At 50.0% G+C, this 22,748-nt stretch overlaps 10 protein-coding genes across 10 annotated transcripts; 5 read left to right on the top strand and 5 right to left on the bottom strand.

Moving 5' to 3' along the window:
• Nucleotides 1-195: 195 nt before the first annotated feature.
• BU24DRAFT_469588 (uncharacterized protein) lies at nucleotides 196-1,954 on the top strand (the record flags this gene model as incomplete). The annotated part of the gene is made up of 2 exons (XM_033532617.1): nucleotides 196-1,533; nucleotides 1,587-1,954. Exons 1-2 carry the CDS (start codon nucleotides 297-299, stop codon nucleotides 1,952-1,954), a joined length of 1,605 nt encoding a protein of 534 aa, XP_033389139.1. The 5' UTR covers nucleotides 196-296.
• Nucleotides 1,955-3,040: 1,086 nt separating this feature from the next.
• On the bottom strand, nucleotides 3,041-3,958 carry BU24DRAFT_456834 (uncharacterized protein; the record flags this gene model as incomplete). Its single annotated transcript, XM_033531479.1, has 1 exon — nucleotides 3,041-3,958. The coding sequence occupies one exon, from the start codon at nucleotides 3,956-3,958 to the stop codon at nucleotides 3,041-3,043; it is 918 nt and encodes a 305-aa protein (XP_033389138.1).
• Nucleotides 3,959-4,705: 747 nt separating this feature from the next.
• On the bottom strand, nucleotides 4,706-5,955 carry BU24DRAFT_416480 (uncharacterized protein; the record flags this gene model as incomplete). Its single annotated transcript, XM_033526461.1, has 6 exons — nucleotides 4,706-5,175; nucleotides 5,232-5,413; nucleotides 5,475-5,589; nucleotides 5,639-5,671; nucleotides 5,803-5,843; nucleotides 5,951-5,955. The coding sequence occupies 6 exons, from the start codon at nucleotides 5,953-5,955 to the stop codon at nucleotides 5,036-5,038; spliced, it is 516 nt and encodes a 171-aa protein (XP_033389137.1). The 3' UTR covers nucleotides 4,706-5,035.
• A 1,697-nt stretch (nucleotides 5,956-7,652) lies between these two features.
• Nucleotides 7,653-9,228, top strand: BU24DRAFT_8727 (3-methyl-2-oxobutanoate hydroxymethyltransferas-like protein). Its single transcript, XM_033534734.1, has 2 exons — nucleotides 7,653-8,181; nucleotides 8,243-9,228. The coding sequence occupies exons 1-2, from the start codon at nucleotides 7,768-7,770 to the stop codon at nucleotides 8,867-8,869; spliced, it is 1,041 nt and encodes a 346-aa protein (XP_033389136.1). The 5' UTR covers nucleotides 7,653-7,767; the 3' UTR covers nucleotides 8,870-9,228.
• Nucleotides 8,890-9,988, bottom strand: BU24DRAFT_416475 (APG12-domain-containing protein). The gene is made up of 3 exons (XM_033526460.1): nucleotides 9,650-9,988; nucleotides 9,319-9,518; nucleotides 8,890-9,224 (listed from the first exon to the last, which is right to left on the bottom strand). The coding sequence occupies exons 1-3, from the start codon at nucleotides 9,798-9,800 to the stop codon at nucleotides 9,165-9,167; spliced, it is 411 nt and encodes a 136-aa protein (XP_033389135.1). The 5' UTR covers nucleotides 9,801-9,988; the 3' UTR covers nucleotides 8,890-9,164.
• A 733-nt stretch (nucleotides 9,989-10,721) lies between these two features.
• On the top strand, nucleotides 10,722-13,027 carry BU24DRAFT_438205 (acid protease; the record flags this gene model as incomplete). The annotated part of the gene is made up of 2 exons (XM_033530244.1): nucleotides 10,722-12,576; nucleotides 12,952-13,027. The coding sequence occupies exons 1-2, from the start codon at nucleotides 11,186-11,188 to the stop codon at nucleotides 13,025-13,027; spliced, it is 1,467 nt and encodes a 488-aa protein (XP_033389134.1). The 5' UTR covers nucleotides 10,722-11,185.
• A 477-nt stretch (nucleotides 13,028-13,504) lies between these two features.
• BU24DRAFT_429760 (sporulation-specific protein 6) lies at nucleotides 13,505-15,399 on the bottom strand (the record flags this gene model as incomplete). Its single annotated transcript, XM_033529765.1, has 3 exons — nucleotides 13,505-13,597; nucleotides 13,648-14,916; nucleotides 14,968-15,399. 3 exons carry the CDS (start codon nucleotides 15,397-15,399, stop codon nucleotides 13,505-13,507), a joined length of 1,794 nt encoding a protein of 597 aa, XP_033389133.1.
• A 1,699-nt stretch (nucleotides 15,400-17,098) lies between these two features.
• On the top strand, nucleotides 17,099-17,803 carry BU24DRAFT_456828 (uncharacterized protein; the record flags this gene model as incomplete). Its single annotated transcript, XM_033531478.1, has 3 exons — nucleotides 17,099-17,114; nucleotides 17,159-17,566; nucleotides 17,619-17,803. The coding sequence occupies 3 exons, from the start codon at nucleotides 17,099-17,101 to the stop codon at nucleotides 17,801-17,803; spliced, it is 609 nt and encodes a 202-aa protein (XP_033389132.1).
• Nucleotides 17,799-19,159, bottom strand: BU24DRAFT_469573 (uncharacterized protein; the record flags this gene model as incomplete). Its single annotated transcript, XM_033532616.1, has 3 exons — nucleotides 17,799-18,418; nucleotides 18,698-18,866; nucleotides 18,918-19,159. The coding sequence occupies 3 exons, from the start codon at nucleotides 19,157-19,159 to the stop codon at nucleotides 18,137-18,139; spliced, it is 693 nt and encodes a 230-aa protein (XP_033389131.1). The 3' UTR covers nucleotides 17,799-18,136.
• A 750-nt stretch (nucleotides 19,160-19,909) lies between these two features.
• Nucleotides 19,910-22,043, top strand: BU24DRAFT_338974 (uncharacterized protein; the record flags this gene model as incomplete). The annotated part of the gene is made up of 3 exons (XM_033523156.1): nucleotides 19,910-19,985; nucleotides 20,054-20,386; nucleotides 20,443-22,043. The coding sequence occupies 3 exons, from the start codon at nucleotides 19,910-19,912 to the stop codon at nucleotides 22,041-22,043; spliced, it is 2,010 nt and encodes a 669-aa protein (XP_033389130.1).
• Between the last annotated feature and the right edge of the window lie 705 nt (nucleotides 22,044-22,748).

The raw sequence follows: 22,748 nt of genomic DNA, 5'->3' as shown, positions 1-22,748 counted from the left end.
CGAATAGATACCAGAGTCTACACGTATGAATAGTTAATAAAAGACCGAATCAAAGAGCGGTCTGTCGCCTCCTAATTGGCCTGTGTTGTGTTCATTATGACTCCTATTGTTCCTATTGTGCTTTCATTTGTCGGTGCCTTGCCCAGCCATCCTTTTAATCCCAAGTTGTCATACACATCTCATCTTCCCTCGTCCCTTCTCTTTTCTTCTTAGACGCCCCAAGATCATTCAATCACCAAGCCCTTCAGATATTCCTGCCAACCAAAAATAGCCCGAAAATCTCTTCCAGGTGAAAGATGAACACGTACACGTACCCAGGCACCAAAATCGACCCAAACGCGCAACACGCAGCACGACGCACAGGCGACGAAGCGCGCCATGCCGCCAGCGGAACCAGATATTGCAATACCAGGCTAATCAATTCACTCTGCCTGGCAAGCACAGTTGAGCACAACAGCATGCCAATTGCGGATTCACAACCACAGTGGCAACGCCAATTACCCTTTGTCTCCAGAGCAGTCCCAGCACAGCCGTACCACCACCACTACAATCGCGGCGTCGAGCTGATTCCGACGCTCAACACTCCAATTCACTTCTCTCGACCTCTCAATCCGCCAAGATCCGCTATCACTATCTCGTGGTACCCTTGGGATTTATCTTCTTCACCTTCTCCTCCCCCTTCAGAGGCTTCATCTTCAGCGGATTCCCTCGCAGATCTAGCTTTCAACCTATCACTCAACTCTCCTCCACTAATTCCGCTGAAGACACCTCGCCCTCCACAGAAGGCCCAAGAAGTCCACATGGCACGTCGACTACGACCGGGTGAACTCACTCCACCCGGACCATGGGCCGACGGGAGCTGGGCATGCGGATGCCAGAAAGCATTCACCGCGAGCAAGAAGATGCAGTTCGGACTGGGTATCGAGGATATCCATGGTAATTTCCATTTTGGAGCAGATGACCAATATCCCGTCCCTCCTCCCACTGTGATTGAGCCTGAGCAAAGAGGAACTGAGTGGTTACTTCGCTTGGGATTTGGTGAATTCGGATTTGGAGACTACACCACTGAAGGTCCATTGAATCATCCTTTGGGTCAGAAGAACGTGTTAGATGACGGCACGATCTTCAATCCGGGCGAGACACTCACCATATCCAAAGACGCCGCGGTTCTGGAAAACAACACCCCATCCCAATTCCCCTGGCACGCCGCCTATGGCCTCAACGCCTCAACTGGACAAACCCAAACCAACATGCCATCCAGCTCTCCAATTCCCGCCTCAGACAGCAACCTCATCGACCCATCAACCCTCTTCCACGGCACCGACCTCCTCGCCTGGCCCCAGCAACCCCAAACCACAACCAACATATCCCAATCCCACTACGCCGACCTCAGCAGCATCGACCTCGACCTCAACCTCGACCTCAACTCTCACAACCTCATATCCTTCCCCTCAGACGACGAAGACGCCCTCACGGAAATAGACTTCCCCTTCACATCTTCCCCGTCCATCAAGCCCACCACCAACGACACAGGTAACGTTCCAACCACCCATTACCATGAAATGCACTGATCTAACAAGACACAGGACCAACGATACTCCACCCCACAAACCCCCTAATAACCATAACAACAGCATCACCCTGCGCTGGCCCAGTCGTACCCATCCGACCCATCCTCGCGCAGAAACAGTCACAGCAACAGGTGATGCAGAAGCAGAAGCAGGTCCACCCGCCGCTGAAACGCCAGCGCTCGAACGATAGTGGCGTGGTGTATAAACTCCCAGGAGTCGTCGGGGGCAGGAGCGGCGACGGAGGAAGAGGAAGAGGAGGAAGAGGGGGGGATGATAAGGAGAACGAGTTGTACCACAAGGCGCCGTACTTGTATGCTCTCAAGGGCGTGGGGAATGTGGGAGCGGGACGAGATGAGGATGGTGGTGGTGTTAGTCTGATCTAGGTGTGTGGATTGTTGGACAATCAAGGGTGGATGTGTATTCTCGGAACTTGGGGATGTGGCGGTATTGTTTGGACAAAGATGATGGAGGAGGTTTGGGAGGGGGGTGTTATTGTTCGAACAAGGGAGATAAAAGTGCTTGTTTGGTGTTTGGAGAGACAAAAGTGGTTGGGGAGGGAACGGGAATTGGTGTTACTGGGGAAATGTAAAGATAACGACGATGACGATGATGATGACGACGACGACGACGGTAATATGTATGATGACTATGACGAATAACGATGGATATGATGATATACCCCAAAAGTTCACGGTGGACAGCGAGGAAACGAAAACGATGGATGTCGAAGTCGTTGACGAACAATAGGAACGACCCATTCATTGTGAATAGAGTAAATAGCGGTGTAGTGTAGTGCAAGGTGTATAAACGGCACACAATAAGACCGCCAGAACAAACAAACGCATGAAAAACAGCAACTCACGTTACTCCAAGCCACTGCTTTTCAGATCTACTTCTTCGACACACCCGCACAGTCACGTCTTAGGAAGCGTTGCTCCATATAATTTCATCAATTGTTTGAGTCCTACTTGATACATATTTTGCTATCTCGCCCCATTAACTCCGCTGAGAAGCGATGATGACGATTGCTCCAGCAAAACTTCAGACTTCCGTGGATAATTCCCCCGTCATTCTCTCAATACAGAAGGGGGCCTGACGATGACTCCTTTGAAACTCTCGTGGGTATCAAGTACACAGATTCGTAACAGGAAGGGAAAAAGGAGATGAGAGAAGAGGAAAGAGAAAACATGCCACCGGGTATATGATAACATCCAGAGAACTCCGTTTTGATCCGTCCTTTCGAGCGCCATATCATGCAGGGTTGGTACAGAAGAAACCAACAGTTCGTTTCCTTCCGACTTGAGAAGACTTTCCGCTGTCCGTTGCACTCACGATCGATACAGTAGCACCGATGGTACACACAAACCCCCTTTCATATCAAACAACCCTCGCGTCACCAAAGACACTGGAAGCAAGAAAAGAACGGAAGCCGTGCAGTGCAAAGCAGGAGCGGAAGAAAGAAGGAAAGGTTAATAACCCGGACCGCCCCTCCTGTTCATAGTCAACTGCATGTCAACCACGCGACTGGGCTTCCGCTGGACGGGGCGGCCCGCGAGCAGGCGGCGGAGCCGGGGGTTCCTGACGAGCCGGTTGATGCGGTCTTCCTCGGTGACAGCGCGGGCGCGGGGAGCGGCGGGTCTGGGGGCGTCTCTGGCGCCGACGCGTCTGGCGCCGACGTTTCTGGGGACAACGGTGTTTAACAGGGCGATTGGGCCGGCCCGGTTTGGGTTGGGGGTGTCACTGTTGACGTTGTCGCGGTTGGGGTTGGGGTTGGGGTTGATGTTGAGATTGCGGTTTCCCGTGGTTTGAACGTCGCGGCCGCCGGCAGGAGAACCGGGTCGAACTCGTCCTCGAAGCATGGCAAGGAGATCATTGTTGTCACTGGCGACATTCGCTTCACGAGTGTTGTCTTGAGCAACTTCGCGGACGGGGGCCGCGAGAAGGCGCAGGAGCCTATCTGGGACGTTAAATGGGGAGTTGGCCCTTGGCTGGGGGACACGGTTGGGGACGTCGATGTACTCGTCACGGCGCAGCTCGCGGGCACGCTGGCGGACCACGTCTGGGACGATGTTGACTTGCCTTTGATGGTTTTGATGGTTTTGATGGTGGGCAGGGACCTCGTTGGCGATTCGATGACGAGGACCAGCACCAGGGTGGGTTACAGCGTGGACGATTTCACCACTGGTGTTGTTGTTGTTGTCGTTGCGGCGGTCGACTTGCCCATGTGCCTCAGTGCCGGCAACGACTCTGTCAACGAGGTTGCGTCGCCCTGAGATGAGGTCGTTGAGGTAGCGGCGCTGGCGCTCACGATCATGACGCTGCCGACCTGGGCGATCGCTATTCGCTGCTGTCCTACCACGGCAAGTAGAGGAAGTTGCTCGCACCATGCTGCCAGTTGGTGGTGAGTTGAACTGGATGGTTGAGTTCTTGAGTACCTGTAGTTGAACCGACTTGGGTAAATGAGAACGCAAAAGGGAGAGGGAGTTGTGATTATGGGCAGTGGGAGATGGCAGAGGCACTGTCAAGTGTCTTTAAATGTGGTTACATACCTAGTGAATAGAATGACGAAGTGGCGAGGTGATTTGGATGTTTTGAAGGTGGAGGTTTTGTAGACAAGGCGCGTAAACAATCTTTGGAACAACGCGTAAAGAGTGAAGGCGAGCCGTAAGAGTAGACACGAACTAGGGCAATGAGCATGAGCTTGAGCATGGGAGCAGCGAACACACACTAGACCAGTAGGCGTTGGAGCTGTAGGCACTCAGTTAAGCAACGAGTGAAGAGTGGGAGGCGAAAAACGACATTCACTGCTTTCTTACTGGGTGCAATCTTTTGAGTGAAGGGATGGTTGCCTGTTAGCAGGTTGCGCCATCTGAACATCAACAAATGGTGCGCGGCAATCTGGCTAAGGTGACTGCTGCGTTGGAGTGAAGCATGGTGATAGTTGAGATGGAGGGACGTTTATCCGTGGTTGGTGGTTGATGGTTTATGGAAACAACAGTTGACCAGCAGTTCTACTCTTAGATATACAATGACATCAACTGTATCGTAGGAAAAACATGCCAATGAACTTCATACTCTGCTCCGCGCGTGTGTCATATTGAAGACTTCGCACACTTGGACGAGAGCATTTCAACCTGGACAGTGTGATTGATATGAACCATAATTTATATGAACATGAAGCAACCCTATCTACGAGAAGCACATTGTTACGCCAGAACTACCATATTCGCCCTTGCAGTGCATACAATGGTGCTTGATGGAGGTTGACATCATCCTTCTGATAGTCTCCGAATGAACGGCCATAACACAAAAGTCCAACTGCACACCCCACTATAGACTCCCGGGATTCACACCGGGTATGGGGGAGTACATATACGCCTGGTTCGCCTTCCAGTGTCCGTAAACCAAAATCGTTAGGTAAATCGCTACAAGGCCAGAGCGAGGAGTGCGGATTCGATCCTCTCCTAGATATCGTCCATATTTCCGGCAGCCTCGTCTTCCTCGCCGGACTCGTAGCTCCCTACCGAGCTCATTTCATCATCATCGTCACTGTCCTTGTCGTCCTCATCGGCGGCATCCTTGGACGCGTACTTTTGCACATATTCTGGTATTAGAATTAATAACAGTTCCTTACGTGAAATGTTTCGTGAGAAGTCGTACCTTTGACTTTTGCGTCATAGCTCTTGGGTTCGCGCATTAAAAGTGCCGCCGCTTCGCCGTTCAAAGGATCGGTAGGGTTGGGATATCGGAGGAGCTGGGGTAAAAAGACCTCGAAAATGTTGATCATATCATACATTGGAGACCATGTCTGGTTGATCACGTCGAGACACACGGATCCCGACCTACAAGGTATCAGTCGCTAAGATTTCCCAACTTGTAAGAAAAGGATTGGTGGGCACATACAGCTCATCGATGTTGGGATGGAAGATCCTGTTTACAAAGCCTATGCTAGGGCTTTTATACGGATACTGATCGGGTAGTTCGACGTGGATTTTCCACAGACCGCCCTGGAAGGGTGCTGAGACTTGTCAATATGTTTCTCTCTCTAGTCGTAGATAAAGACGCACTCTCTTCGGGGCCCTTGAACCTGACGTAAAACTCTTGCCTGTGGTATGTAAGCTTCGGGGAGGGACGGGTGGAACGAGGACGAAGGACGAGGGACGAGGGACGAACACTGGGATGCAGGTTAGTTAAGAGGCCCAAAAGGATAGCTGGGACGAAACAAGCATACTATTATCGTTCACGAGTGTGACTTCGTAATCGCTCATTAACCTGAGAAACGTGAGTCAACGGGAGAGGCACGCAGCTGTGGCGAGCTTACATCCTACTCGTATGTTAGTTGCTTTAATATCTAACAAGTCTTAGGGTTCTAGACATACTTCATGACCTGCAAATGACGGTAAGATATGCCGTCAGTACATGATCTCTCTTTGACTTGTGTATCCATGGGAACCTACATCTGTCTCGATGCGTCTCTTTGGGCTACTCATGTTGGCTGTTCTTCTCCGTCCGCTCCGCTGGCGGACCTGATGCGTTCAGGATATGTGCCGGTGCTTTGTAGTAATGACGGAGGGGTAGGAAGCTCGGGGGAGCTCGTGAACGACGTTCAGGCGCAGGAGCGAGTATGGGAGGGCCGGAGAAGAGTGTAAAGATGAGGTGAGTCGGAGATAGCGGGCGGGAGGCAATGAATAGTTGGTGTAGTCGCTTTGTTGGCGGGGTAAACGCGAGCTTGGTGCAGGACAATCAGCAGGCGGTATCAGGCTGGAAGCGAGTTAGAAGAGAGAAATATAGTTGAACAGTGAGAAAACGAGGGAGAGCGTTGTTGGATTGTTTGCAAGTGAGAGAGTTGAGGTAAGGTGGTGAGCAGGGCAAGGGAGAGTGGAGGTAGACGCTATCGCGCCGCCTGCATATCGATCACGACTCATAGCTAGAGTTGGCGGGCAATCACGCCTCACAACCACGAGAGGTACCTATACCTGCCACCAACTACCAACTACCAGCTACCGGCTACCAGCTACCAGCTACCAGATACCCGCTGCCATCTACCCCTCATCCACAATACTGTACCAACCAAAGAACGCTGCCATCGCTCGCGTGCGCATCTGTTTCGACTGTCGGTCATTTATCCAGCGGAGGTGCCTCGTAATGCGGAGGCGATGGTCTAGAGAGTGCTGCGTATTGGTATATCGTCGTCATATGATTAATCCCTTAGCTGACTGGGAAATGTGGCAGAGCATATCCAGGATGACCGTGTATTCCACCTAGGATGATGATACAATAACACAATGAAATAAAACCTTACCTCGAGATTTATACGATCTCAGAATTAGCGACATCATGTTGGTTCTGTCTTAAAGCTTCATTGAGTACCTACCTAGGTACAGCTACAGCTACAGGTACGTAGATACTTTACTTATGACTCGGAGGTCCGACAACCTTCTATTCAATGGCGGTTACGTAAGCCATACTGGGAGTTCCCACGTGTTCACCAACAATAGGGATCAATCCAGTACCACGCAACCGGGAAGCTTAATTTTAGATGTTCATATATCTTGTGAATGACTATCAGTTTATTCAGAGCAAACGACTGACAACTTTAATTTCAGTCTTGGGGTTCGAAAATGGACAGATCACCAATACCCTTATTACCGATGATAACTATACTATACCTACAGCGAGTCGCCGCTTCTGTCTGTGGTGAGCCTTAGAAGTAGCAGAAGTCAATCTTGCTAACAGATATAGAATTACATCCTCTTATTTTCCCTAGCTCTAATCATTCCTCATGTTTCCCTGTATATAAATATATTCAAAATGCCAGATCTTTAACACCCCAATCGACATTACCATTCGGGTCTGAGCATCTTAGAGTGTAGGGATGGGGAAGAGTCGGGGCTGACTGTACCCTCTCGGACCGAGGGATTGCTGGAAGGGGGTCGCGTGCTCTGATTGGACGACGGCACTCCATTCAACCTCTCAAAGGCGGCCGCGCGCAGACACCAAAAACCTCCTCCACCATCGTTCTCCAAGATGCGCCGTAGCAAGTATACCAACACCAACTCAATTTCCCCTTAAAAAGCTGAATCGCCCGCTAAGCATGGACTCTTCCTCTTTTCCCACAATACCCTCGGTCTCTTCTCAAAAACTTTCTGCTTCGAAAAGTCTCTTCAACAACCCATAATTCCCCTTTGTTGGAACCATGTCACGTGCCATCATGAACAACGTTCGGGCATGTCTGCGGACTGCTCGACCACAATTAAATTCACGATGCTCGCCAGCATCGTACATCTCTCGGCCAATGCTTCGTGTCACCGCCGGTCAGATCCGATGGAGTTCACATTCTCCCTTGGGTTCTTCTCCAGCCAATGCGCGGAAGCCCGTGACTATCAACACCATACAGAGCCTATATCGGAAGAAGGAACCCATCACAATGATCACTGCACATGACTTCCCCAGCGCCCATGTCGCCGACCATGCTGGAATGGACATTGTTCTTGTCGGTGACAGCCTCGCCATGGTGGCCCTTGGCATGGACGACACCAGTGAGGTCCGACTTGACGAAATGATCTTGCATTGTCGCTCCGTCGCTCGCGCAACAACAGGTGCCTTCACAGTAAGCTTCGCCGTCATCACTTTCTCACATCTCGCCGTCAAGTATACTAAGCTTCACATAGGTCGGTGACATGCCCATGGGCAGCTACGAGATATCACCAGAGCAGGCACTGGAGTCCGCCATCCGGATCATCAAGGAGGGCCGCGTCAAGGCCGTCAAGCTCGAAGGTGGAAAGGAGGTAGCTCCCACCATTGCCAAAATTACCTCTGCGGGTATTCCCGTATTGGCCCATGTCGGCCTCACGCCTCAACGGCAGAACGCCCTCGGGGGTTTCCGAGTGCAGGGCAAGAACGTTGCGTCTGCGCTCAAGCTCCTCGAGGATGCGAAGGCCGTTCAAGAGGCCGGTGCATTCGCCATGGTGGTAGAGGCTGTTCCAGCTGAAGTCGCAGCTCTCGTGACGCAGCAGCTCAAGGTGCCTACCATTGGGATTGGTGCCGGCAATGGCTGCTCGGGTCAGGTCCTCGTGCAGATCGACATGCTCGGGAACTTCCCTCCTGGCCGCTTCCTGCCCAAGTTCGTCAAGAAGTACGGCAATGTCTGGGGAGAAAGCATGAAAGCCATCCAGGCATACAAGGCCGAAGTCAAGAGTCGAGAGTACCCTGCCCCTGAGCACACGTACCCGATGCCGAAGGAGGAGTACGAGGAGTTTGCGAGGCTCATCGAAACACAAAAATCATCGGAATCCTAGGTCATTCTTTGCATTGGTGGTGGCGTTGATGATATTTCGCATTGATATCTTTGTTTGACTCCTTTCATACCCCTGCGCTGCCTATTATGCGCTGTCGAGTCGTTCTCTCTTCCTTCACGTGCTAGCGTTGATTCTATCCGCTTCGTAGCATCTGTCTATAGCTCCTTATACCAAATCAGACGCATACTGTATACTCAACCCAGTATAACATCCATCCTACCGCAAAAGTACCGCACAGGGTCGTGATGCTCATCTATCCATTACTCTTACAACCCCCCATCCCTCCATCCCTCCCCTACCCAAAAGCAGGAGACAGAGCATACCCCACAACCAACTCATCATTCGTCTTAAAACACTAAAAGATCACCCTCATCAGCACACATTACCCCTCCCCCCTTCCCCTCAAAAACAAAACACACGAAACAAAGAAAGAAGGAAGGAAAACTCACATTCCAAAGATTTCCGACCCCCTCGTCGAGGGCGGGGCTGAAAACGCTGCCGATATAGCAGTACACGCTCTCGTGGTCCTTCGCCTCGAGCCGCCGGCGGAGGAACTTGACTATGGTTTCGAAGCGCTGGTTGGCGGAGAGGTTGAAGACGCGCTGCTTGAGGTGCGGTGCTGAGCCTATGGGGTGCAGGCGGATCTTCACTGTATGATTTCTGTTAGGGAATTGATTGTTTATTTTTTGGGGGGTGTCTTGAGGGGTGATTGGGGGTATTAATGGGGGTGTTTGAATGGGGGTATATGTTCGAGATGAAATGTAGGGGGACCAGCCTCACCCTTCGTCACGCCTAGATCCCCCGCACTTTCGAGGGCTTTACTCGCGTCTCGGGGGAGGTTGGTTAGTATGACGGAGGCGGCCATTGTTAGAGGTGCTTCGGCGGCTTCGCCATCTTCGTCGGGTATCCGGTCTTTGGGTGAGTCGCTCATTGTGGAAGGTTATGTGCAGGCTGGAGAGTTGCGGCCTGGTGGCGCCAATATTGGTTGAAATGGGTGAGAGAGATGATGGAGGATGATGTGGTTGAGTTCACGATTGCTGAATGATTGCTTCTTTGGGATCTGAGGAACGACAGGGTTTGGGGAAATGTATTTGCGAGATTGATATAGTTGGTTGTGTAGTTACAGTTGTGTTGAAATGTTAGACAACACCGCCACGAGGTCTACAAGTGTGGTGGGCGCGCAGCCAATCACAGACGTTGTAGTCCTCCTTTGAATCACCTCAATACTATTTTGGAATGACTACACCGACAACACTGGAGAGGACAAAGGGATTTTTGCTATATCGTTGGGGAAAGGTTGAGCTGTAATCAACTAGTAACCGGATTCTGGGACTTTCTGATTGGACTGCCAATATGCTCAAATCGTTGATCAACATAGGTACGATTGTACCAATGTGCATACTTAGGTTGTTGGCATGAGGGAACAGCTGCAATGTCCGCATGTCATTACTACTAGTACTTGCAGTAATATCATATTAACGAAAGTATGTTCTCCTGACTGCCAATCACTCTGAGTAGTAGTTATTGGTGTTCCGACCCCTTTGCTCCAACAAAGCGGACTAGGTTATGACCGAGACAGCCCAAGTTCTTGGAAGCCAGCTGTTCCCTCAAATCGTCCCATGAGTTCAAGATATATGCGGACTTAGGCGCTCATAATGCGGATAAGACGTTGATCATGTGAGATCGACATTAGCATATCCGGGCACTCGCGACCGACGTCTTGAAGTCTCTTGTAACGATATGTATTGGCCGAGTGCTTTGATAGACCAACAGTCTTAGCGGTGTCCCAATCCGGAAGAAATGAAAAGACACACTCTCTCCTATCACCACCGAACAATTCCAATGCACAAAGCCTCACGAGAAAATGCGAAACAAACCCCACGCAACCACGTGTAATTTCTCTGGTGGGAAAATAACCACCACCTGCAGGCACTCCGAGCCCATACAGCCGCCCTGTCGAAGTCCGTCCTGCAGAAGCTGGGCAGCTTTGAAACACATTTTGTTCTTGGGGGTCATGGCACATAATTTCCCAGAGGTCTGGCAGCCAAGCAACCCAAGAAGCTACGCGGAAAGACGGTCTTAGGAAAACCCTGGCACTTCTGCCTTTTGTTTAGCATAGCATCTGCGCCCCTCTGCGGGTGTTTATTGGCGAAAAAGGGCGATTTATTTGACGCGACTGTTTTCTCGCTCTCACAGCGTTGTTGAGCCGCCGTGATATCCATCTACTTAGACCGCTTTCGCCTTTCCGAGAGAGAGATCTTGCTTTGTTTATGTCGTCGATGTCGTCCGCAAGGCCCGCCTGGACGCATTAGAGCCATGGGAGATGAAGACCGAGTTGTACCTAGTCCTTTCGTCTTCGGGACTGGCGATGCGTGGGAGGGTTACGATGGGCCGTGGTCTGCGTTTACAATACACGTCGGAACTCCGGGGCAGGATTTCAATATCCTACCCTCTACGTCCGGTGCACATTTGATATTACCTATATCGGAGAGATGCACATCTGGAATTGTTCTACCTAAATATACAGCCTTGAGGGACGCGAACTCCACCCAACTTCCTACTACCGGCTTTCGACCTAATGCATCAATTACATGGAAACCGTCTGGGCCAAACAACTCCTTGGGAAATCAGCAACTTGCCAATAGCGACAACAAAATCTATGGACTTGACAAGATTGAAATGTTTTCACACAATTCGACCGGATTGGTGGTTACAGACCAAGTGATATCTGGAACATCTATCAAAGACCACCAATTGGGATTCTTAGGACTCGACGCCAGGCTATCAAAATCGCCGGATTCTAACTATCCTCACCGGTCACTCCTTACAACGCTCCGGGAAGACAACAAGATACCAAGTCTATCCTTTGCATACACCGCTGGTGCGGCATATCGAATACCAAAGGTCGCTGGCAGCTTGACACTAGGCGGTTACGACGCCTCTCGATTCAAAGCAAACGACCAAACATTCCCCTTCAGCAATGACGAAGACCGTAGACTCGAGATCAGTATAGAACAAATATCCTTGAACAACACACTATCCGGATCCCACTCTCTTCTCCACCCCCACATACTCTCCCTAATAGACTCAACGTACCCACACATCTGGCTACCCCGAGCAACCTGCGACTCCTTCGAGCAAGCATTCGGCCTCACATACGACGCCCCAACAGACCTCTACCTCGTAAACTCCACCATCCACCAGCGTCTCCAATCCCTAAACCCAACGATAACCTTCCATCTCGGTAGCCCTTTCAATCCCACAACATCCGTCACCATTGCCCTCCCCTACAGCGCCTTCTCACTCCAACATCAACAACAACAACCCAACAACGCATCAACTCACTCACCCTCTTACTACTTCCCCCTCCGCCGCGCCCCCAACGACACACACTCCATCCTCGGCCGCACCTTCCTCCAAGAAGCCTACCTAATAACCGACTACGACCGCTCCACCTTCTCCCTCCACCAATCCGTCTTCCCAGACCCTCTCCAGGAGCCAGACATCGTTTCCATCCTCCCCCCGCCGCCTGTGCCGCCAGTGCGGAAGGAGTTCTCGTACACGTCGCACTCGCCGAACGGGATCCCGAAGGGCGCGGTGATAGGCATCGCGGCGGGGGTGGGGTTTCTCGTGCTGGTGCTGCTGGCGCTGTTTATTGTGATGTTGAGGCGGAGACGGCGGAGGGCGGGGAGGAGGGCCGTAGGGAGGTGTGCGGGGGTGCAGACGCAGGTGGCGGGCGGGAATTGGGACGGGGGGAGTGGTGGTGGTGATGGTGGTTCGAGGCAGCATTTTGAGCTGTATGGGGAGCGTAGGGCAGCTGGTTGAACGGGGAGGAGGGAGGAGTATAGTGCGGGTGCATGGTATGTGATGGGGCTCGAGAGGAAGAGCTGTTCGATATACATTATCTGATGATGCGTTATGAATAATTCTATATATATGGTAATCATACAGAGTAGCTTGATAAGGCTTGCTACTTGAGGAATTGCAACTGGGAGGTATTCGTGATTTCGGGACACCAGAGGCGGGAGTATAATGATATCCAATTTTGACTATTACACGCGTTTATACAAGAATCATTTTAGTACCACAAGAGTTCTTTATGAATCACGTCGAGATATTAGGGTTGTCAAGAGCACACAGGATGTGATGATTCATTGAGTAACATTGGTAGCATATCTATGGAAGAGATAGCAATATGGGCTTGCTGCTAGTTTAAGATAGGCTGCATGTACAAGTCACCAAGTCACTGTATTCGCAGCAATAAAGACATGCCCACAGATCCAACATACTCGCACACCTCGTTCCAAGATGCATTTACCAGGCCGTTGAAACGATCGACCAGACATCCGAGTGGATACTGTTCACAGCGACTTACATGATACCGCCGTAGTCAGGATTAAAGAAAGAAAGAAAAAACCAGCCAAGCCATACACGGATAAAGAACGCGCCTGGGAAAATGCTGCGGGCCGCCAAAATGCTGTTTGTTGGGTATTCGCAATAGAGAAATTGGGTTTCGTGCACCCTGAGGGTTGGTTGAAGTGAACAAGGTGACAAAGGAGAAATTACTGCTAAGGTAGATATACGGGGTCGAATGTTTCATGACGTGATATCGTTATCGGGTCAATGGACAAGTTTCTATTGGCGTACAAGGCATGCCAGGAGTTTATCGAGCTCTTTCCAGTTATCCTGGGTAAGAGCGAATTTGCGGTGTTTGCGAGATACAACATGCTATGTAAAGTCAGTACGGCTGATTGAATGATTGAATCAAAATATCTTACCTCGTCGAAGTCATTAAACTTCTCTCTGCAATTCTCGCAATAACCCGGCTTGAGTTCCTTTTCGGAAACCTTGCGACGACGAACAGCTGCAGCTTTCCGCGTCTGTCTCTCTTCATCTGAGGGAGTTGCATCTTCGTGTATGAACCCAAGAGCGTCCTGTGCCTTTCGCTTGGCGGCTCTTACGGGCTGGGCGTTCTCTTGATTCAGAGCAGCGCGCACGTCGTTCATTGCGGAGGACTGGCAGCTATTTGCGGAGGGAACACTGTTCTTTTCCAAAACCTTGCGCTTCAATTGGTTGACCTCCTTGCTGTTTCCTGCTCTCGCACCGGGGGCAGCGGCGGTGGAGGAAATCATCTGAGATCGGATGGCAGAAGTGATATTAGATGGTTGAATGCCTGATGCAACAGGTTCACCGCCAGCGATCCTAGGCATGGCGCGAATGTTCGCCTGTGCACTTCCAAACATCGGGGGCATGCTGTCTGTGTTCTTGCTGGGTACCATCTTTGGTGGATCTAGGGGTTTGGCATCGTCTTGCTTCGAGTCTTGCTCGCCGGCGCTTGGGCGTCTGGCAATGTTATTGTTCTCCACCAACGCGCGTTTCTCAGCCAAAGCAGCAGCGGCACGCGTACGTGGAGCAGCGGCCTTTGCAGCTTTCGTCTTATAATCGTCCTGTTCCTGGTGCTGCCTGCGAGCGTGATGGGGATCCTCCACGAATGGACATTTGCCATGTCCGGACAGCCTAAACTGTGGCCATTTGCCCTCCTCTTTTTTCGCAACCTTCGAGTACTCTCGGATCATAACCGGTCTCGTTAGCTCATCCATATCGTGAATATAGATGTAGTATCCACGGAGCTGGATCATATCATGTGCACTGGCTGAGTAGTCGCGATCCAGAGGGCCATTCAGCTTTTCGTTCTGGAGAAGTTTTTGCAAATCTGCCTGACGTCCGGCCTTTGCCTGTGAAGTGGTTGTTCCGTGACGGGAAGTGTAGTCCGGTGGTTGTTCGCCGGTGTCCGTGTTGAACATTGTGTTCAACATGCGCTGGAGCTTTTCCGCCGACCATATCTTCAACCCCATCTCCCTTGCCTTGAACAATATGTCTCCATTAGACTTCTGTAGCGCAGTGTCGAAGACGGATTTCTTCGTCTCCAACTGGGCCGGATTTATAGTACCCTTCGCCGTAACATTTGTATTTGTGTCATGCTCGGCAGGAATGGGTCGCGTGGTGATGACGTGAGTAGCCTCACGAGAGAAGAATTTCACTTCTCGCTATTGAATAATCAGTAACAAAATCTTCTAGACGGAATTAGATCAACCTACAGCTCCAAGCATTTGTGCCTGTTTCAACACCTTGCTGCGCACATCGTCCGGGATACTTTCAAAGTAGAAAACAAACTGTGGAAACATCTTTCGGTAATGTCTTTGCCATTGCCTGATGGTCTCAAGGTTCTCTTGTGCACCCTTAGTGGATCTCTCTGACTGCTTTGGCACTGCTTTCACTTCGCGAACAGCTTCGAGCTTCTTTTGAAACGCCGTTGGAGGCGCCCCACTCCGCCTAGTAAGACCTCCATAACGACGTGCCTCTGCATCATCCACCTCTACTATCTGCTTCTTTGGGGGAGGCTGTCCATATGGTAGGTCACGCTGTTCGCTGGCATGAGAACGTTGTCTCTTACCACCGACAGCAGCGACGCGTAGCGGCGAATTCGTGGCGTTCTGAATGTTTCCGAGTGGCACCCGACGGTTGCTCATAGTAGACATGGCCTGGGGCGAAGGAGGGACAGCGACTGCTGCCATGCGTATAGATGCAAGTAGTCCCGGTGAAAATGCCTGGGGCGAGCTGTGAGGAGGGGCAGGGTAGGTGTAATAGCTTCGTACGCGACGGGGATGCACGTCAAATTTGTCTCTCAGCAGCGAGCGAGTGACATGACGACGCGATGGGGATCCTTGGAAGAGAGTCAACGCTTGTCGGAGACAATTGAAGTAGCGAAAGACAACTGTCGGGTTGAGGTTTCGGTGGGTTTGAGCTGGGGAGACAAGTGAGGTTTGTTGTGTGGCTGGCACGCGATGAGGGAAAGAACCAGGCCCGTGCGACGCTAGTTGCGCGATGTTTCCTCAGTAACGACGACCGCGCATCCTTGATGTGTGTGTGATGTGCATTTCACATCCTGCTTGCATCAACATGAACGCCTGTTCCGTGGACCTTACCGTATTCATTGTTGTTATGGCCAGAAATATTCGACAATAATTAGTTAGTCTGGTCTGTTGACCCAAAACAATGTCTCCAAAGACTATTATGTTTGGATCCCAAGCCTACGATGCTATGAGATGTGGGTCACCCATCCTGCTTGACAACTTCTTCCCTACTGCCACTCAAAACAAAAACAGTTCCCTTCATAGAGCAAACAACACTATTCAAAGCCGGAAAGCTGTAGTGCCGCATCTTTTTTTCTTAGGAAACCATCAAGGCACTTCTACAACGTACCTAATTATACTTATTTGTTACCTACCATGCATGTTTACTATCAATCATGGTTCACGTGCCTCTGCTTTTCATTCTCTCTAACCATGTCTATTGGATTTTTGACATGAGGTAGTGAAATACGACGGATAATACATTATACATGATCTATACAAATAGCTCTTCTCTTTCTTCTTTACAGTCTATTTAAATTGCAGTATTTCTTCATTCACTGTTTATCGAACTTTCTACGGGCTTCGCAAATACATCACGAATGGCAAACCCTCTATATTAATTGTATGATAACATGGAAGGCAAATTCAATCCAGGTTAAGGTCAAGACCTAAGGCAGCTGTAAATTGGCATTCGTGTCTAAACGCTGCATATGATATGAACATGGTAAGTACCTGTATATTGGTCTTCTTGTAAGGGCGATCTGGAGTGACTGTTCTTTTCTGACGATGGCTGTCTTTGTAGAATGTAAAAAAAGATTGGAAGAGCAAGAGTCTGTATATTTGTGATCATAATACACGCTGGAAATTCAACAATCTACCATGAAATATATATTATTACTGTTTATTAATGAAGAATCGTTGAACGTATACAGTTACTACTGAATAAAGGATCGCAAATACACGAGTAACTCAATGAGCTTGAGAAACAGTTCTTGTATGACATAACTGAGATGTGCAGTTCTTCTTGTAGACATGTAAAATATTGAAACTTTAGATTCAATCAAAAATATTTACTGGCATGGTTGACATGATGACAGTAGGTGATATCCAGTAGCAACTCAGAATCCTGTACGTTCAACCATAGATCAAGGGAATGCGATTGTGCGCCACACTTCCAGCCACAGGGAAGTGGGGGCAAGGCAGGCACCAATGAACAACGCGTCATTCGAGAGAGCTTTCGAGATACATTTAATACTGCTCAACACCACACAGAATACACTGTTCGCAGATCCTTGCGCAACGAATATCATCCAATATGTCAGGCTATGAAGGTGAGTTTTGCCCCTACTTGAAGAACAATCCTGACAAGCTATAGTGGAACACAACATCTCCACCAAAGAGGAGAAGCCTGAACACCCTCCCCGCCGACCAGACCTCTCGACTTTCTTCTCCACTCTAGAGCTTGTCGATACCTCTGACCCTCAAACACATCACAATGTTCACGCGACTCCCCAGCCAGAGAACATGGCCGCAGCCTTTAGATTGCTTGCCAACGCATTCGAGATGATGGGTGGAAGAGCAGCAGGAGAACAAGAGGGCACAGAGGCTGGCCACAGCGATCTCCTAGAGCAAATGATCGAGACACTGAGGCAGAATGCGGACAATCCTCCAGCAGAACTACAAGGTGTTCCGGACAGCTTCATCGATGAGCTAGATCGTGTACCAAGGAAAAAACTGACAGAGGATCATGTTTGCGCAATTTGCCATAATCCACACACATCGGGTATGACTGTTGAATGCCCGCATTTTGATAGGTGTCTTACTGACGTTGGCAGACGAACATCCACTAGTCGTTGCCTTACCGTGCAAGGGCCGCCATTGGTTCGATATCGAGTGCATAACTCCATGGCTCAAGATGCAGCCAACATGCCCACTTGACCGCGAGACTGTGTATAGGAAAAAGCAACCTCCTCCTCCAGTCGAGGACAGCGAGGAAGAATACGACGATATGTACGCCTGAATTGGCTTGGCTCATTTGACAACACTGCCGGCATTGAATGCGATGGGTTCACTTGAGTCAATACCATACACATCACCAAATCCAACGTCGAAGGTATCGGCGAAACAGCACTCTTGACGCCTGTACCCCCCAAAAGGCGGGCCCAAACGAGACGCATACTCTAGTACATCGGGTGTTTATCCAGGTCATGCCACATAGGATCGTTAGGTTCCCCCGTGACTGTGGCATGATTTAGTCCGAAGTCAGTTGTACGATTTGGTCGCAGCCCAAACGTGCGTTCTTTGCAATCAAAACATAACGGAACATTCGTCTCTCTTGTCCTTCATTCATTCCCTATTGAGCGACTAACTTAGCCTTTACTTTTCGCCCTTTCGTGACGAGTGGTAGTGGTCGGAGAGTTAGCTCTTCGTCACCATTCTTCACGGTTTCAATCAACGCGAGAGCTAACTCGTCCGACTTAATCGCCCATCCAAATCCACCCCCCAACATGGCTGCAGCCTCCCCCAACGCTGTCCCTCCTTTCACGACCCCGCCCGGACGAGCAATGAAAGTCTCCCATCGGCCACCCGCTGATGCATTGTTGGCAAATCCAAGCGCTTGAATCTCTCCTTGGCCCTGTACAGGAGCAAATTAGCGCAAACCCTAGCCTCTCCCCTGTTTCCGTTGTCTATACAACCTAATATTCATGACATATAGAGGACATAGTGCGAATGGGGTGGATCAAGGTTGTTAGCTTGATGCGTTGCATCACGATGCAGTATCAAAGATTGCATAATGCTTCGCCTATTGGCGTAAAATTTTACAATGCACCATGGACCACCAACCTATTCTGTTCATGTATTTTCTTGATCCAGAAGTGACTTGGAAAGTGTATGGCTCCAAATAGGTACTTACCTTGAGCTTCCTCAGGGTAGCGCCCAACCACAAGGACTTATTTTGGTCGCGTTCTACCATTGCACCACTAACATGGACATATCGGAAGTGGTTTCTCGTCTGCGCAAACGTCCGTAGCATAGCATTTGCAAATGCCTTGGGGTAGTCAAGCTCCAGCTTTGGCTGTATACTGGGCGTTGTCATACACCTTCTCCTGTCAGCAACTTAAGTAGTTCCGTACGCGATGGATCGGAACAACCAGACACATCCGACAGCACCCGCCAGCTTAGCAAGCACGTCCTCAGAATAATCATCGAAATCGTTCATTACGATCAGATCTAACTTCGGATCTTGGACTACGTCCGGAAGCGGACGCCGCGACAGCGCGATGACGGAGGTTATGGATGGGTCTTTGAGACATTGTCGAAGAACCTCACTGCCAATACGGCCAGTGACACCCGTAAGTACGATTTTGAATTCCATGTCTAGGTCGGTGGAGATGTACGAGTCACGAAACTAGGAAAGCCTGGTGGATGGCGAAATTGGAAGAACAGCATGAGAGGTTCTGCTCGCAACTTATTGCACATTATAGCAAGTAACCGGCCAACAGTTGCTCCATCAAACGGGCATAAGCCGGACGGAGTCTCTCTCAGCCAATAGATGCCTGCGATCTATGGTGACTTACGTCTACCCCCGATTGCATGTAGTTAACTAAATTGCACTTGTACGGTGTACCTACGAGGTACAATGTCTAGTTGTTCGTTCCACAGTAGTTTCGGTACGCTACGGATCGCATCGTGGTTGTACATAGTCATATCCTCAGTACCAAAGAAGACATGGTCCAAAGTTACGAGGAATGTCTCTATCAATGCGCATACGGCGTTGTACGGCGAAGGTATAAATTGCCACGGTCGGAGCAATAATTAGAAAAGGTGCGGAAAAGGTGCGGACAAGGCAGTATTTCGAGCCATAGTCACACGCGCGACATCACCTCGCCATACCTCGTTTCGGCTCTAGGGCGGACGAGTATTGTCGGGCGAAACATGAGACCGAGGGTGCGAGTGCGCGGGCCCGTACTCGTCCTACACCTCTCAATCCTTTCAGCTTGTTCGCCTTCTCGGCCCCACGATTCCACTATGAAAGTGTTTGGTGCCCGCAATGCATCTATTCACTGTTGTCTACTCGTATCGTTAGACAATACCGATTCATCTCACCGTCATTAGAATCATGCTCATGGAGTCCATCACCACATCGAAGGAACCCCTAAGCAGGAAGAGGCCGTCCCACGTTTTCCGCGCCTGCTGGGAATGTAAGATACATACGCTTTTCTTTTGACATCGGAAATCTTCTGAATCTGTTTCTAACGCTTGTTATAAGGTAAAAAACGTAAAACATTTGGTTGTTCTCCATCCGACAGCGACATGAGTGGTCTTGGCGGCGCGAACAGCGCTGGGGGATCGTCGGCAGCCACACACGATGAATCCATGTGCCCGCTTCATGTCGGAGAAAGATTAAGCAAACTAGAGCAGCTGTTCGAGAAATTCGTATGTAGAAAGTTTTCGAATGCCGAAACAGCTCCAGTCACCCCGCAGAGCCCACCGTTGACGGAGCCGGAGCCTGCATCGGAGAAGCTGCCAAAGTTCACGTTCGGTCTTCCCGAGATATCTAAGGATACGCAAAGTCTCTCATCCATTGGTGAAGGGATCGTAAGTGACTTTCAAGAGTTTCTTTGACAACCGACTAAATGTTCTAGCTGTCCTCACAAGAGTCAACATGGTCGTCTGCGCCATCCATCAGAACCCTTGTAGACGGCGAAGGCCACGCCCCGCTTTCTTCGGCAGAAACGATACGTCGTTCCCTGGTCGCCCTTCTTCCATCGCAGCACGACGCAGATGTCATCTTCGAGTCCACGAATGGATGGATGGTCCTTCGAACAGGCTATACGCCAACTAAAGATCTCTTCGTCAACCAAGATCCAGAAACTTATGCCCTAGACATGTCAGCGATTGCGAAATCCCACTCGATCATTGTAGCGCGCACTTTGTTACATCTAGCAATATGCATCAACGCACTTCCTCCAGAGTTCAACACGTCCCGTCTTGCACATGTTTGGTCACTCGATGCCGCCATGCAAAACTATGTTAGCACCGTCACTTCGCTGGTGATATCGTCTGATGAACAGATGTCAACTCTCCCCGGCCTGGAAACACTTCTACTATTGAGCATCTTCCATATGAATTCAGCTAACCTCAGGCAAGCTTGGCTTATCGTTCGCCGGGCGATGAACCTTGCTCACCTAATGGGATTCCACCGCATCATCAACCATCCTTCTACTACCCCACCGATTGAGACAGTTCAGATGGCAAGAAGGCTGTGGCGCTCGATCATCGATTCGGACCGGTACCTCTGCCTCCACTTGCGTATGCCGTTTGCTTCTGATGAATACCCCGTACCACATGATGCCGATAGTCACGTGATTCACCGAGCGCAACTCGGAGCGCTCTCTCGAAAGATCGCCGAGACCGACCGCAACGTTACGCCGCAAACCTACGTTCAAGCCCTCGCCCTGGATGAGGAACTGGAGGCCCAGATGAAACTCATGTCCAAGGATTTTTGGGAGGTGCCAAACGTCCCCCCAACTGCTCGATCGCCAGAATCTTCCATGGTACTGGAGCGGCTGGTGGTACAGATTTGGCATTTCGAGCTCAAAGTCTTCATACATTTGCCGTATCTGCTTCGCGCACCACAGGAGACTAGGTTTGAGTACTCCAAGATCACAGCACTTCAAGCGAGCCGAAACGTCATAATGCGATGGTTTGCCCTACGAAATTCCAACATTACTCAAGCGTGTTGCCGGTTTTCCGAGTTGGCTGCGTTCATCGCCACCGTAACGATCGGACTAGATATCTTGATCGAGATGGGAACGAAAGAACAAAAGGAGGTCCAACGAACAAGAGGAAGCGATTTCGCGATGATCTGTAGAGTGGTGGGAGAGATGGAAAAGTTGGCTAAAGCCAGCCCCCGCGAGAAGATTGCTGCTCGTAGCGCGACCGTCATCAAGAAGATTTTATCCTCGCTGGATCCAAGCCGAAAGAACGCGCAAAAGGCACGGGTCAGCCTCCCCTACTTCGGAACCATCGAACTCGAATATCACAAGCCGCCTGTGCGGCCAACCTTTGACCTCGACTCGGATACAGCAAGAAAGCTTGAAACTGCGAAAACGGGAAGCAACGTTCCGATATTTTCTTTTGTCAGTAACGAACTCTGGCCATCCGCCGAAGGGGATTGGGAGAAAAGCCTGAACTTTGATGTGGTTCTGTTCAACGGTCTTGAGGACCAGGATACAGAGGGCGATTGGATATTCTGATATTTCCACCTCACTGTCCGAGATTTACCTCTTCCTTCTCTAACTTCTTTTTCTTTTGTGAATATAGCGTCTGGCGTACATGGGTCTCTAACATTTCCTTGGGACTGGCTGCATAGCGTTTTGTTTTGTAACCAGCTTTCTTGTTTTTTTTTCTTGGGCGATTATTTGGCGTTTGGATACTTTTTTACCTTGCTATCTTCTCCTATTCTTTGAGATATCCCAGTTTGCGGCGAAAATGGTTGGGGGAGTGAAAACAGGGGTTCGGCAACACTACCGCACTAGGGAGGGAGCCTGCGACTCCTATTACTTGTAACTACAGGCACAGACAGGCACAGACAGGCACCCGTAATTGGTGTTCGGGAGATGCGGGCCTGAAATGGAACAAATCATAAGAATGAAAATCATTTGAAGAGAGAAATGAATGCGAATATCTGCCTTCTCACTGACTATCTTGACGTTGGTATTGTTCTGCGTTGTCCGCAAATAGACGTATTGAGTAACAAGCAGCCATAACATGGCCGCATTCGTCCAATGATTGGTTCACCTCGTGCTAATCATCCGACAACTCACTCACTCACTCACTCACTCACTCACCATTGATACGAGTAGTTACAAGTACAACTCACCAACTAACTAGTGACCAGGCTGGAGACAATTAATAGTGAAGATGATGAAACTTTTCTACAATCACTTCCAACGCTAAGC

Source organism: Aaosphaeria arxii (assembly GCF_010015735.1).
Source record: "Aaosphaeria arxii CBS 175.79 unplaced genomic scaffold BU24scaffold_1, whole genome shotgun sequence".
NCBI classification, from domain to species: Eukaryota; Fungi; Ascomycota; class Dothideomycetes; order Pleosporales; genus Aaosphaeria; species Aaosphaeria arxii.
Note: the sequence above shows the minus strand (reverse complement) of the source record. Positions and strands in the feature narration are given on the sequence as shown.